Below are 15355 nucleotides of genomic sequence, written 5' to 3' on the forward strand. Positions count from 1 at the left end.
AACTCTGGGCAATTAAGGGATGAGAAAGACCAACTTGACTCAATTTTGCTTAAGGCTGTTCTTTCCAGTACATAGAAGAATAGATAGGTGATGATAGATAGATCGATAGATAGATCGATGATAGATAGATAGATAGATAGATAGATAATAGATAGATAGATAGATAGATAGATAGATAGATAGATAGATAATAGATAGATAGATAGATGATAGATAGATGTTTAAGATGTATTTTATTTTTATACTTTATTTTATATTATATTTTTATTTTACATCTTTTTTTCTTTATTGATTTAGAGAAAGAGGAAGGGTGAGGGAGAGAGAGATAGAAACATTGATGAGAGAGAACATCGATTGGCTGCCTCCTGCATGCCCCCCACTGGGGACTGGCCCACAACCTGGGCATGTGCCCTGACTGGGAATCCAACTGGTGACCTCTTGGTGCCTGGGTCAAGGCTCAACCACTGAGCCACACAGGCCGGCTGTATCTTTTTTTTAATCAATCACATAATAAATCCAGTGGAATTAAGATCTCGGTCCTTGGTGCAGGTATTGGTTCTTGATTGTTGACAAAGTTGTTTAACATGATACTGTACTTGCCAGACAGGGATACCTTGAACTCCCTGACAATATGCTTGGAACAACATCCATTTGAAGATCTCGGAATTGGAGCGTTGGCCTGTGGACGAGAGAGTCCTGGGTTCGGTTCCCGCTAAGGGCACATACCAAAAATAAATAAATAAATAAACAAACAAACAAGCAAACAAACTCGTATCATGGAGAAGAATACGACGTGTGACTAGGTCTTGACGAATGCAGGGGCTGTGGACTGGCTGCAGCTGCGCTCTCAGGCCTGTCCCAGGCCCTGCCTTCTGCACACAGGAGTGCAGCCAGGTGAGCAGGGTTGCGAAACTGACTGAGATGACACCTGTAAAGCACAGAAGTAGGTGCTCTTTTCTTTTTATGGTTGATTTTCTCATTGCCGTTTCCTCTTTCTTTAGCTCCTTGCCTGGTGAGGTTATTTCTGGCTTCATTGCTGCCCCCTGCTCTTCACTGCCCTTCCCTCTGCACAAATCACTGTGTTCGTCCTCCCCCCCTCTCCCTCCTGCTTCGTCCTGGCCGTCGGAGCCCCTTCCTCCCTCATCCTCCTCATGATTCCATCGTTCGCTGTCAGCGTCTTCAGGGAGTGGAGTTGCTCAAGGCCGACCTTGGGCCAGAGTCCCTGCTTGCCATTCTGAGGACCTGATAGTCATCGAAGGACCAGGGAACAACGCTCACCGAGGGACTCCTACTCCACTGCTGGCTAGTTTACTGAACCCAACTCCGAGCTCTTTGGAAGAGCACGGACACAGCCCTGCACAGAGAGGCTCTGCCTCTTCTTGGCAACCTCCACTGTTACCCAGCCTGCCTCAAGCACAGTGGGACTGCCCTAACCCCCCCAGTGGACACCCAGGAGGGTGCCTCGGATGGTAGCCCCATGGCGCTTTATCCCATAGTTTGCAGGGGCTCCATTATTTGGCTCTCTAGTGCCTGGAATTTTCCAAATGACCACATGACTTTAAACCAGCTTTGATTTCTTCTGCAACATGGCTCTTTTCCAATTACCCTTTGTCCCAGTTTTCCAAGAGGGATGTCTTACAAAATCTGAATAAACAGTTCCTTTCCTTGCTCCAGTGTGGCTGGTAACCCCTAGTTATTTCTTTTTCTTTTTTTCATTAACTTTTGTTTAAACCAAATGGATGTATCATGTCTTTAAGATGTTGCCTTGGGCTCCAAGACTAGAATAAAGGTGAAAGGAGAATAACAACTGGAGGGAACCTCTTGCTGGGGTAGCTGTGTGAGTGTTCATCAACAAAGAACAGAATACTTTTTCTAGAACTGTTGCTGGGGAGAAACAGTTATGGTTGACTAGTACCAGAGTGCAGGGTTTTTCCCCTTAGTAACGAGTCGGCCAGTGCCTCAAGCCACGCTCTGAGCAAACCCCTTTGGGAGTGTTTCACTGTCTTGTGCCTTCCTGGTGTTTTGTTCTTAGCACTCTCCTCCAGATAGATAAATGTTCAGCCAGAGATTGCACAGGTCAGTGCACTGGGGTCCGAGAGAGCTCATCAGATGTCTTTCAGACGGTCACGGCAGCCCTTAGAATTGGGAGAACTGGTTGTTCTATTGGTGGGCTTATTTTTCTAGTCCATTCTAAGTTATCAAAATTTATGCAAGGGGTTTTATAAATATCTACGTGTAGCAATCACCTGACTCTTTAGTGCAAGGGTGATATAGTGGCCTGGCTAAAATAAGGAAATAAACGTAGAGATCAATTTAGAATCAATGAATATTATAGGGACAACTGGTAATACTGTTTGGTATAATTACTCCTTATTCCACTCCAAAGGCCAAACTTATGTTTCTAGAACTCTGTTCAGGGGAACTTAAGTGAGGCGGGAGATAAGGTGTCAGAAGTGAGTCTGATGAGTGGGGAGGAGGGAGAGGTAGTAGAGAGAGGTTCGAGGGAGGTTGGGCGGTGGAGGGGGGCAGGAGAGGGAACAGAGGTGGTTGGGGACTGCCTAACCTCGAACCATTATAACTGATACACAGAAATATTTGGAAGTTATGAATCAAGCTAAACGATGGTCAGTAAAATAATTGGACCCTGTCGTCTTCACGAGGATACCCTCAGAATGACCTGGAAGGCCCAGCTTGAATGCAGATCGGAAGTACTTGCCAGAATGCTGTGGCCTGCTGCGTCTTCGGTCTCCCTGTTCTCCGCGTCCCGGTTCCTTCCTCCACCAGACCATGCGGGTCTCACACACGGAGAGGCCCCAGCCTTACGCTCAGGCTTCTGTCACGTCCACAGCCTCCTGGCAGACACGTGCCTCTGTCCGCCCTTGGGCCTCGGTACATATACTGGCCAGATAGTTCTTTCTTAGGGGCTCGAACCCAGGGAAAAGGCCCACAAAAGCCCTGACCGTGGGCGTGGGTATAATCTGTGAGAAGCAGCAGTGTGGTAAGGGTTCTAAGTCAGCAATTCCCCTTGGTTCTGTGGCCTCCCTACCTTGTGCAGGGAGGCAGGGCTGGAGAAGGGCCAGAACGGGACTCTTGAAGTTGCAGAAGACCCTCTTGCCCAGTTCCAAGACTGATACTACTTGTCCAGCTAGTTGAAGTGGACCATACGGGGTTGGACCACAGGCATCTCTGCAGCCACCAGTGGAGACGAAAATGCAGAGACTTCCCTTCTCTCCATTTTCTAGGCACCAGGAAAGAATCCAGTTGGCCCAGGATCTGAGATAGGACCTTCCAAGCAGGACAGAGAGAATTTCTCAATTTCCCTGTGGAGAGCTCAGGGTCATATTGAATTTGACTTACAAAAATAAAGTCATGTGGCACGTCCTATACTACATTCTACTGTGATACTTACACGGACAGTACACAGAAACCACACTGTTCAGCTTCTGATGCCTCGTAGAACTCTCTCGCACCTGCGTGCTGCTCCGCTGGTGTCTTTCTCTGTGTCTTGTGTGTCATAAATTCCTAAAGGCACGAGGGGCCTTGTTCCTCACTGGGCTCCTACCTGAACCCATCGCGGTGCCATGCTCGCACCAGACATTCAACAACCCCTTTGTTGAGCTTAACAGAATGTTTCAGGATTCAACTGAAGAGTGAGTGGTTAAGAACATATAACTAGCCCTGGCTGGTTTGGCTCAGCGGTTAGAACGTCGGCCTGTGGTCCGGAGAGTCCCGGGTTCGGTTTCCGCTAAGGGCACGTACCTCGGTTGCAGTTTGTCCCCGGCCCTGGTTGGTCGTGCGGGTGGCAGCCACTCGATGTGTCCCTTTCACATCGATGTTTCCCTCTGTCTCTCTTCTTCTCTCTCCCTCCCACTCTGTCTGTACAAAAAATGGAAAAATGTCCTCGGATGAGGATAAAAAAAAACAAAAACATATAACTAGCCTTGGCTAGCCTTGGCCAGTTTGGCTCAGTGGTTGGAGCCTCGCCTGAGGTCCAGAGAGACCCGGGTTCGGTTCCTGCTAGGGGCACATACAAAAAAAAAAAAAAAAGAACATATAACTAGTGGCTTTCCCGCCTATTTCTATGTGAATTTACATGAAAACATTTATTAAGCTTTCTTTTAAAGTAAGTAAAGGCGATCCTTTTATTTTTATTTATTTTTTGTTAATTTTCACCCAATGCTATTTTTACATTGATTTTTAGATAGGGTGCAGGAGAGGGGAGAGAGAAACTTTCCACACGACCTCGACTGGGGATCGAACCTGCAACCCAGGTACGTGCCCTTGACCAAGAATCGAACCTGAGACCCTTCTTTCTGCAGGACAACATTCTAAATGATGAGCCAAACTGGCCAGGGCAGTAAGGGGGGGTCCTTTTAAAAATGTAATGAATGTTTCATTCCCAAAAAGAACTTTTGGTAAATTCCTGTGATGTATAACTTGTCTGTAATAGAGTGGAACTTAACACTAGAATGAAGTTGTGGGCAGCCAGTAGCAATGACAGCTTCTGACTTTCTGCTCTTTGTAGTTTTGAAATAGATTTTTTTCTTCCTTGTTGAAACTTTGTGGAAAGTACCCTTACTATGAGGAGAGAGATCCCAAGTAGAAAAATAACATCTAGTACAAAATATAGTTAGAAAGCACAAGTAACGACTGGGGAACCAATATTTCCTAAGGATGCTTTATGGTCACTTTTAGACGTTGCTTATAAATGGCACAACAAACGTGACCATGACTGGGTGAGATTGGTCAACGAGCGTTTCAATTAGGCAACCAGCTCAGCTGCTGCACTGGGCCCCTGACCCAGCCACCAGGCTGCTGAGGCCACACAGACTGACCGCGCCACGGAGACAGGGTCTTACTTGGTTTGCAATACAGAAATATGGTCTTCATGTCCTTACAGATAAGCCAGACTTCTCTTATGTAAAATATCTTCGGCAATAATATGGAAATAGATTTTCTAATTAAAATGGGTTATTGCATAGGGATTGCACACATGATTACTTCAGAGTTATTGAGAACATGGGGTGATAGGCAGTATTCTTAACAACCAGTAAAGCAAGATCACCAACTAGTCAGAACAGGAAAAGAGGCAGCCACCATTGTTTGGACAAGAAATTGAGCTTCCCTTGCTGTTCCCAAACACACAACTACCTGGCTCATCCACTCCTTCCTTTTTGGAGCCCCACATCGACCCAGAAGCGTGGCCACCATCACAACTTCTCAGGTCTCACATGAAAAGGAAGTAGAGCAGATATTTTAAAATGTTGTCCCAGGCCCTGGCCAGTTTGGCACAGCGGTTAGAGCATTGGCCTGCAGTTGAGAGAGACCGGGGTTGAGAGAGACCGGGGTTCGGTTCCTGCTAAGGGCACGTACCTCGGTTGCAGTTTGTCCCCGGCCCTGGTTGGGTCATGCGGGTGTCAACCACTCAATGTGTCACTTTCACGTCGATGTTTCTCCCTCTCTCTCTCTCCCTCCACTCTATCTGAACAAAATATCAAAAAATGTCCTTGAGGGAGGATAAAAAAAAAAAAGTTGTCCCAGGCCCCGGCTGGTTTGACTCAGTGGTTAGAGTGTTGACCCATGTACCACAAGGGTCTCCAGTTCATTTCCTGGACAAGGGCATGAACCTGGGTTGCAGGTTTGATCCCTGGCCCAGTCAGGTTGTGCAGGAGGGAACCAACTGATGTGTCTCTCTCACATCAATGTTTCTCTCTCTCTCTCCCCCTCCCTCCCACACTATCTAAAAATCAATGGAAAAATATCCTGGGGTGAGGATTAACAAAAATATTTAAAAAATAAATAGCCCACTGGTGTGGCTCAGTGGTTGAGCATTGACCCATGCACCAAGAGGTCACCGGTTTGATTCCCAGTCAGGACACATGCCCAGGTTGTGGGCCAAATCCCCAGTGGGGGGCATGCAGGAGGCAGCCAGTCGATATTCTCTCTCATTGATGTTTCCATCTCCATCTCCTCTCCCTTCCTCTCTCTCTAAAATCAATAAAGAAAAAAATTAAAATAAATAGATAAATAAAATGTTGTTGCAGGATGCTGTGGGCTCATCACAATGTTTTAGCTCCTAGAACAAAAAGCCAGAGGAACAAAACGGGGGAAGGTGAGGTGTGGCATGGTGTGGTACCTTACATGCCACTCCACTCTCTTAACTGAAACTTTCTCTACGCCACGAAGAGGGAAGGAGGCTGCTGGAAAGAATGTGGGTTTACAGGGATGTTTCTCAGCTTCTAGATTTTGAAGGTTTCGATTTGAATGGACGCCATCAGCAAACCCTAGGTCTGTAGCTGCTCTGCAGCCTGCACCAGCTCTCTGTCACTGTGACTGACTGTTTTGGCAAGAGCTCTGGGGGGTTTGGCCGGAAAGCCAAGCCAGAGAGACACCCTGGAGGTCAGGGCTGACTTTGGTAGCATGCTGGCTCCGGGCCTTTGTCCTCAGTTCTGCCTGAGCACACAGCCCCAAACACAAAAACAAATACTGTGTCATTTCGTCATAAACACTTCAGATTTATTGTAGCATTTATTGAATACATTTCCCCTTCTGTTGAGAAAACTCGTTTGACTTCAAGAAATCTAGTGAATTCAAGTGGGAAAAAGGCACGATTCACTGGTGTTACGTGGGGGTGTGTGAAATACACAAGTCTGCTTTGCTTAGCAAATCTCTTAGACCAAGAGAAAGATGGGTTTTCAAGATTCTATCATGGTGCACTGTACTGTTTTTAACTCTGGAAAAAAGAAGCATTTACAGCCTATTAAACTAAAGTAACTGCTTCTGCTCATTGTATAGCTTGCTTTTTTGTAAAGTACAGCGACAAAGCACAGACAAGAATGATCAAAACGCTGCCTTTAAATGGGGTTTTGTTTGCAATTTTTAATTAAGCAATCCGTGCACTTTTTTTTTTTTTTCTTCAGCACTGGAAGGAAAAATAAGGCCACACTTGGGGGCCTGGTGTGCAAACAAGACGCTTTCTCACTGCAGTCGGGTTGCAAAGCAGTGGGCCGCCGAGGCAGCCGCCCTCAGTGCTCCTCGGGATTGCTCGAGTGCAAATCTCGCATGTAGGATTCGATTATGTTAGGAGGCACGCCCTGCAGCAGGAGCCGGCAGAAGGAGAGTCCGCCTGCAGAGGACAGAAAGGCAAAGGCAAAGTCAAAACCGTCTATGTGAGCAGTGACTGAAACGATACTCCTGGACAAGCTGCCGGGAAATGCGACTAATTATATTCCAGTTAGTGACAAAGGTTCATTCAGTCCCTACTTGGAAATCTTCTCCTGGGTTTTAGTACATTTAGAATTTAAAGCCCTTGACATCTAGATGGGAAAGCAAGTTCCGGCCAGACCCATAGAAGCCCTTTGTTCCCTACTGTTATTCCATCTTAGTGAAGTCCTGACTGGTTAGAAAGTATTTATGCTCTTTGAGAGGTTTGGGGGATTCCCTATGGATGATTTAAGTGCTCTGATGGAAAGGCAGAATAAATGCATACTACGTTATGAATCAGCGGAAGAAACTGTTTCCAGTTTGTCGATGTTCTTTCAAATTAAGCACAAAGGGTTCTAACTCACGCACATTGGAGAAGAAAAAGGGGACTATTCCTTTAACTTTGGTTACTTCTACATTGTCAAATGTGAAAAAAGATTGGAAATATTTTGTTACAAATAGTAAAACCTATCCGATACCTTCTGAAGGTCAGAGAAATACCTACTAATATTTCATACTTACCTCTCATATTTCTGAATTCTATTTAAAAAATAAAAGTACCATTCACAAGAGAACTCATGAAACCATAACAATTCATGGTCCTTTAGAGAAGTACTTCACTACTTGCTAATAAATTCACGTCCAGACAAAAACAGCATGCCATTTTGAACATTCTTAAAACTTCTTTAATGCAAATTTGGAAAAGTCATTCTCCTTTCAAAACAAGATTTCAAGTCACATATTGGTAGAAATGATGCCACTTATGTACATGTCCATTCCTTGATGCATAGTTCAGAATGCTTGGGTATCACTCATTTCCATCTCTATGAAATGCTTTAATCCATGCTCTACTGCATTCACATCAACAGGTGACTGTGGTGCTGAGTAAGTACTAGTTGTTAATTTCAAGAAACTAACATACAACTATAAACTACAAAGTTAGATATTTTAAATGGTCTATTTTCATTGGATTACATAATGAAAATCATGCCATACTCCGCAAGCTTTGTATGGCTTATGAGAGTCATAAGCTTCATATGCCAAATCCATATGAAAGCTTACCTTAGATGATAATATACATTCAAAAATCCTTACTGTGCTACAACTAAGGAAGAGAGAGAGAAAGAGAGAGAGAGAAGTTGTAAGCATTAATAAAATGCTAACACCAACGTTGAGTACTTGTTGGATGAAATTATGGTCGCGATTATGATGAGGTGATTTCATTAATCCTTAGTCATGTGAAAGATGTAGGAACATAGAAGCACATGGAATGAAGGGAAGGGATCCAGTCACTTCAAAAGGATCATTAATATGTAAAACATTTATTAATATGCACAACCACTTTGCCTAAACAGGTGGCAAAGCCAATTTGATTGTACAGTGAATATTTATGGTAAGAGCTTCCAAAGCATTAGCTTAAAAAAAAAAAATCCCTACAACATATATATATTGTGTTTTTCAACAAAAGAAAAACATAGATGATAGACAAAGCATTAGTGTACATATATATATGTTGAAATTCTAAAAGGCAAAATTATCAAGTAGATATAAATATTAGACTAGTGTGTTCTATAATATGTATTCTGAAATGATTATATAAGACTAATCTAAATAAACGCAAGGCTTAAGCAAACAGGCTAGAAAGTGACTATATGTATAATCTACAAAACTTTTAAGAAACAGCCCTAATTCTTTCCTCTTTTGGAAAGCTGACATTACCTCTGGGAATTCAAAGAGCAAATATTGTAAACTCGGGCATAGATCTATCTACATCATTAGAGTTTACATCGGGTTGTTTATCCAGCCCCAAAGAACTTCTCAGTCCACTCTTTCAAATGGGGGAGAATCATCGATATACTATAGAACTCATTTAATGCTTAATGCACTTAGTGATGAGACCTTGAATTTTCTCTCCTTTTAACTTCATGACTATATGAAATAATTTTGGTCCCATGAAAATATCCAAAATGCCCAACAGAAGGATGGACTACGGATAATCTACTACAGGGAATTTTTCACTGAAAAGCATTAAATGTGAACGTTTCTAACTACCGGATCTGTTTTTACTTGTGACCTCTCCCTATCAAAAACGCTCAAAACACTTTTTCTACAGCTTAGCCCTTTAAAAAGGTTCCGTTTTCTACTTCTCAACATGAATCTATAAAACTATCTTAAAAAAAGATCTTATCTCTTTACATGTAAAAAATAAAAATATTACAGACATGTCACTGGTTCCAGGTTTTGATAATCTTGTATCTGAAATGCGGTTCTCTTCCCACGTAGCTTTCTGACAAAACTTAGTTCCTACACTGCTTGATATCCTTGAATAATTTGGCCTTCCTTGTTCATGGCATAAACACTGTATGCCATGAGCTGCTAAGAAATATAATGAAAGCAAGTGAGAGTCAAGCTTTACATGCAAAGTGCGGTTTCATGTAAGAGGAATGGAACAGAAAGTAGAAAGATCCAGTGGGATATGAATTTTAAAACCTGTTGCTGCCCCTCCAGAAACAGTGGTTCTCCAGGGGAAATTACTCCTTGATATATCACTGTAGGATTAGAATATTTGTACCAGTATTTATTTGTTCTTAGTGGAAATTCTTACCTTTATTTTTCACAGCTTAACTTGATTCAAATCACTTATTATCAGATAACAATCTGATGATAAACAATCTTCGCTTTACTTTCAGGACCAACAGCTTTTACGAATATATTACCATTGACATCTTACTATGAACTCATGTAGAATACATTATTTACATTATGAAATTTAATTACCATATAATTTACTATGCAATTACCATAGAGAATATATCATCTATAAGCATAACTTTATTATCTTTTAAGGAGGACCCCACATGTTGAACCATTTATGAAATCATCATTTTATATCATTAACAACATTCCATTATTTTCAAAACACGCAGAAGTCGAACTAGGTTTTGTGTTTTTTTGGATGCTGAAACAATTACCCACAGTACTTTGGAATGAATAAAGCTAGTCATTCAGAAACCAGATGTATTTGCAACCATGACCAGAGCTAATACAAACTAAAAAGTGCCCTGGCCGGTTTGGCTCAGCAGTTAGAGTGTCGGCCTGCGGTCCAGAGAGACCCAGGTTCGGTCCCTGCTAAGGGCATGTACCTCGGTTGCAGTCTGTCCCTGGCCCTGGTTGGGTCGGGTGGGTGGCAGCCACTTGATGTGTCCCTTTCACATCGATGTTTCTCTCTCTCTCACTCCCTCCCACTCTATCTGAACAAAATATCAAAAAATGTCCTCGGGTGAGGATTAAAAAAAAAAAAAAGAATATTATGTTTTATATTTGAGAGAAAAAAACCAAAAAGTTGTTTTTCAAAAAAAACCAACTTTTTGGTTTTTTCCTCTCACTCAATTATGAATCTACTATACCATATTACCTCAGGATTGACAGGGATCATAAGAGAAAGAATATTACTTTTTAAAAGTTACAAAAGAAAATTTTTTTCAATAAATTTCTTCACTATTTTATACTAGATTTAGGACTAAAAATATATAATTTTAAAAGCATAAATACCGTAAGCATTTACAATGTTTTCCCTAAAAATAGATATTTACAGGATGATCTTTCTGAATTTTGGATAATAATTTCTTCATTATAGAGAGGTAGAAAAAGATTTCAGTTGTCACAGAAAGACAAGTTGATACAACAAGAATAAAAGAAAAGACACTAGAATCATGTGACCTATTATCTCATAAGGTCCCAAAGTAGGTTTTGATTGTCAAGAAAAAATTTTAGTATAAAAATTATACTCCATTAATATGAAGATTGATTAAGATGACAGGTTAGACTGAAACCTTTCTACCATGTCACACCTTACATGCTTTCTTGATTTACATTGGTTGAAAACTAGAATAAATGAAATGCAGACCTGTACATGGAAGTTCTCTAGTGAGATTTTAAAGGCAACTGGTCACAGTATGTGGATGCTATATTCAACAAATGTAATGGTCTACATTAAATCGACACAATTACCCATATGTATTGAAAGTTGCACAAAATAGTAAACTAGTTTAAAATAGCATAAATTCCTATCATTAGATACGTTTTTACACTAGGCTTCTATTTATAGATGGACTACATCACCAAAATAATACCCTCTTGACTTTATTTATTCTTACCATGCTGTGCACATAGAATTCCACTGTAATTAATATTTCTTTAGTTAACAAGAATTGCAAGAGATGAACATAAGTCTACTTAAAGAATCAAATAACCTTCAAAAATAAATCAAGAGTGAATGCAAGATGTAAAAATATCTTCTCTCCCCAGTCTCTCTAACCCCTTCCTCCTCCACCCCAGAACATTTTGGCAAACAATTTGGATTTTGCAATAAGGACAATAATGAAATGATTTTCTTTCATTTTATTCTATACCCAAGATCTTGGATGTCATACCTTTCACCTCCAGCTTGCATTCGACCTCCACTGTCCCAAGGTCATTGACTGCTTTGCAGCAGTAAGTGCCCCCGTCATAGGGGCTAGGCTTGCGAATCTCCAGCGTACAGACCCCTTGGTTGCTGAACATCCTGTATCTGGGGTCATCCACAATAGCAACTTTGTTTTTCATCCAGGTTATTTTGGGCTGAAGTTAACATCGAAATAAATGAGGTCAAAACATATCTGAACTTAGCCTATCAACAGGCCGTCAAAGCCAGTGACAGAATTTTCAAGCATGGCTTAGAAAGAAAGTGCATCTAACAAAAACCCCCATCTTGAGCATGGTTTCTCTCAAATTAAATTCTACCTAGTGCTTGGCAAGAGAGCAAATGAGCAGTTCTCTTTTTACTCACCGTACTAGGATAGAATGGACCACCTCCCTGGTTTCTGAGGCTAATACATTTCTATCACCACAATTATTTTAGCAAACCTGGTTCCCTTCATTTCTGCAATGTCATGTAGTTAGCAGTCGAGACTGCACTAAATGAGCAGTTCTGAAGAAGCAAGCCTGAGTTGTTCACAGCGCTGGGGCAACCTTCCCCAAAGGGTTCGGTGGTATTTCAATCGGATCTACAGGTCCATGAGGTTAACTCAACCAAGAGGCGATATATTGCTGGGCATTTTTCAGAGAATCCCCGTAGGGTGCCATAACCATTTAATTTTCCCCGCCTTCTTTTCCTGGTACTCTTTTCAAATTATTTATGGGCTGCTCACCATTTAATCTGTCCCCTGACATCTGTTTTCATCATCTGGTGGCAATGGATCTTCTCCAACCATATAATTCAAGATCTGTCATAAACCAATTGCCCAGGGAAGTGACTCCATTCTCCTTGACCCCTGAACTATATCTGACATCACTGACCTTCCACTCCTTCTACTCTTCTATGATTTTGCCTTTCTCAGGCCCCAGAGATAGCCTTTCTCTTTCTTCACACCATTCTCTTCTTCCTTCCGCCTCTCAAGTGGAAGCTTTCACTGAGCCTCACATGTTGGTCCTTGGCTTTTTTCTCATTCCCTCTTTCCTTAAGGGTATTGCTTTCTAGAGCTTTGACTCCAAGGGGTGGAATGTAGCACCCCCATGCCTGGGGACTCCTAAACTGAGAGTCACAGCCCTGCCCTTTGTCCTAAGCGCCAATGAACTCCTCCTCTGCTTCCGGATCATTCCTACTTGGATATACCAACATCACTTCCAATCAAACATGAAGTCAGCATCTTCCTCCCATCCTCAGTTTGACTACTCTCTGAAGTTCCTCTTTCTGTTCATGGTATATGTGGGGAAAATACCACTGTGTGCAATTTTTCAAATTCTAGGGTGCCTTCCCTCAATGCAACCCAGGGGCAGATCAATATTTCTATGGGCGACATTCATGAATTTGTTGTTCTTTTCAAATGCCAACAACATGAAAACTTAAAACCTTTTGTCTTCTGTCAGATGTGATTTCTCCCTTCTTAGTACTCTGCTCCCTTAAAACAGCAGTTTAAATTCTGCCTTGCCTTGTAGTATCATCAGTTGCCTTAATCTATTATAGAAAATTTGATGAATCAATTTTTCCACCTAATTTTTTTCAGGTGAAACAATATTACTTCCATCTCCTTGCCTCTCTGTTCTTTTGAAAATAGGTGATTTGGTTTTTCCTTAGAAGGTATCCCTTATTTAGTAAAGAAATATAAACATTTTTTACCACTTCCCCCCAAACCCAGAATAAGACACAAATAGAAACTGGAGGGTCCATTTGTATTACTTACATTTATAATGTGGCAAATACACGAGAGAGAATTTGGGATGAATTCTTAAATTTAACTAATGTGTTTTTAAAAAAATAAAACACGGTACCTTAGGATTTCCTCTCACACTGCAGTTGAGGGTGGCATTGTACCCAGCCACAGCGTAGGTGTTGACCAAAGGCTGGGTAAACATGGGTGCCTCTGTGAAATCAAAGTCTTCATACACTGGATTTTTGTAGACTTTACCTTAAAGCAAGCATTAGAAATATACAAGTTGGCCTGAGACTGTGTTATTCTTGGCATACTTTACCTGCCGTTAAAACTTCCCTGACCTTAGAAAAACATGAGTGAACACTGAGAGGCATTCATTCCTGAGGGTACAAATGGACAATGATTCCCCCCACAGGGCGCACAGTGGTCATCTGAAACTGATACAAATATTGAGAATTCGGAGCACGTGGAGCAACAGTGTGTTTTCGTGACAGTGACGAGGAAGAGCAGGAAGGAGGGTGGTTCCTGGGGAAATGAAAGGATGGGCGTGGCATCAGCCTCACCCATTTGGTGGGTCTGCTGTGGAGCCCCATGGACGGTGTCTAACAACAGAAGTAACCCAGACTCGAGAAATCACTGTCTACTTTTTCCTATCCCTGTGGTTTTAGCCATTTATACACCGACTGCCCAGAAGCTGGAATGAATTACAGCTTGTATTTTTAAAAATGCAATAATAATATAATTTTCCTCTAAAAATTTTACTTTTAAAATTAATATTGACTTGGCCATTTTTACCATAATTTAACAGCATGTGTTTATCATTTTCTTTTTCCTTTCACCACATCTGTTTTTCTTTCAGTCTCCTCTAGTCACTGAACACCGAGGTTTCCGGATGTCCAGTTGTGATACTCTGATTTATAATAAGAAATATGGTCTTCATCCTCATTTCTGGCCCAGAGCTCCTAAAACCCTTGGAATTTCCTAAGCAAATAGAGCTATCAAGGTGTCTTTTGTTATGTTAATGAGGTTGCTTCTGACCCCACCCAAGAACTAGTTGCCAGGGGAACCAACCTTATAATTAATGGGTTGGAACTTTTAGTCCCGCCCCCAGACCACCAAGGAGGAGAGAGTGGCTGGAGATTCAATCAATCATGGCTGTGTAATGACGCTTCCATAAAAACCAAGAAGGATAGGTTTGTAGAGCTTCTGGATTGGTGAGCACATGCAGGTTCTAGGACAGTGGTGGAGCTCAGAGAGCGTGGAAACTCCATATCCATCCCCCGTACTTTGCTGAGGCCCCTTCCATCTGGGTGTTCCTGAGTTATAATCTTTTGTGTTAAGCCAGTGATACAGTAGATGGAATGTCTCTCTGAGTTCTGTGAGCTACTCCAGGAAGTTAATCAAACCTGAGGAGGGGTCATTGGAACCTCTGATATATAGCCTGTTGGAAGCACAGGTGACAACCTGGACTTGCAATTGGCATCTGAAGTGGGAGCCGGGCACCCTCCTGTGGGACTGAGCCCAGACCTGTGGGATCTGATGCTATCTCTGGGTAGACAGGGTCAGAACTGAATTGAGTTGTGGGACACCCAGGTGGTGTCTAAGAATTGTTTGGTGGTGTGTGGGAAGCTCCCCCAAACCTCCACTCACAGGAAGTGGGTGGAGAACCCCCTTTTCTCAGCCCACTACTAACTCACCATCCTTGGCGATCACAGCACTCTCTTTAGTCATTGTCGCATTCTCACTGAGGCCACACATGTTTTCAGCAAAGACCCGGAAGTAATATTCATTTCCTATGACCAGTTCAGTAATGGTGGCGTGGGTTCGGTGATAATGCTCAATGACAGTGAACCATTCCTGAAAGAAAAACATTTTAAGGAAAATTACCTAAAAATACACAACTTCTCCAACTGCTCATTAGAATAAATAATAGGGATGTTTCATTTACTAAAAGAAAAATA

General features: G+C 42.1%; 1 protein-coding gene and 1 non-coding gene across 13 annotated transcripts in view; both read right to left on the bottom strand.

Annotated features, from left to right (window-relative positions):
* Positions 1-6500: 6500 nt before the first annotated feature.
* Positions 6501-15355, bottom strand: part of MYBPC1 (myosin binding protein C1) — an 87309-nt gene continuing 78454 nt past the window's right edge. For 4 of the 12 annotated variants that reach the window (XM_036251504.1, XM_036251501.1, XM_036251498.1 and 1 more), the window contains 5 exons: positions 15092-15251; positions 13513-13649; positions 11637-11823; positions 9694-9752; positions 6501-7126 (listed from right to left, as the gene is read on the bottom strand). In XM_036251504.1, the coding sequence (XP_036107397.1) occupies positions 7076-7126; positions 9694-9752; positions 11637-11823; positions 13513-13649; positions 15092-15251 (594 nt within the window). In that variant the 3' untranslated portion in view covers positions 6501-7075. Of the gene's footprint in view, positions 7127-8265; positions 8309-9693; positions 9753-11636; positions 11824-13512; positions 13650-15091; positions 15252-15355 lie in introns of all 12 variants that reach the window. The other 8 variants (XM_036251497.1, XM_036251502.1, XM_036251500.1 and 5 more) reach the window with 7 other exon arrangements.
* LOC118624848 lies at positions 12029-12159 on the bottom strand. The gene has a single exon (XR_004958512.1). It is a non-coding gene; the product is annotated as a small nucleolar RNA SNORA66 (small nucleolar RNA).

The sequence above is a fragment of the Molossus molossus genome, unplaced genomic scaffold (genome assembly GCF_014108415.1).
Source record: "Molossus molossus isolate mMolMol1 unplaced genomic scaffold, mMolMol1.p scaffold_m16_p_10, whole genome shotgun sequence".
NCBI lineage: Eukaryota > Metazoa > Chordata > Mammalia > Chiroptera > Molossidae > Molossus > Molossus molossus.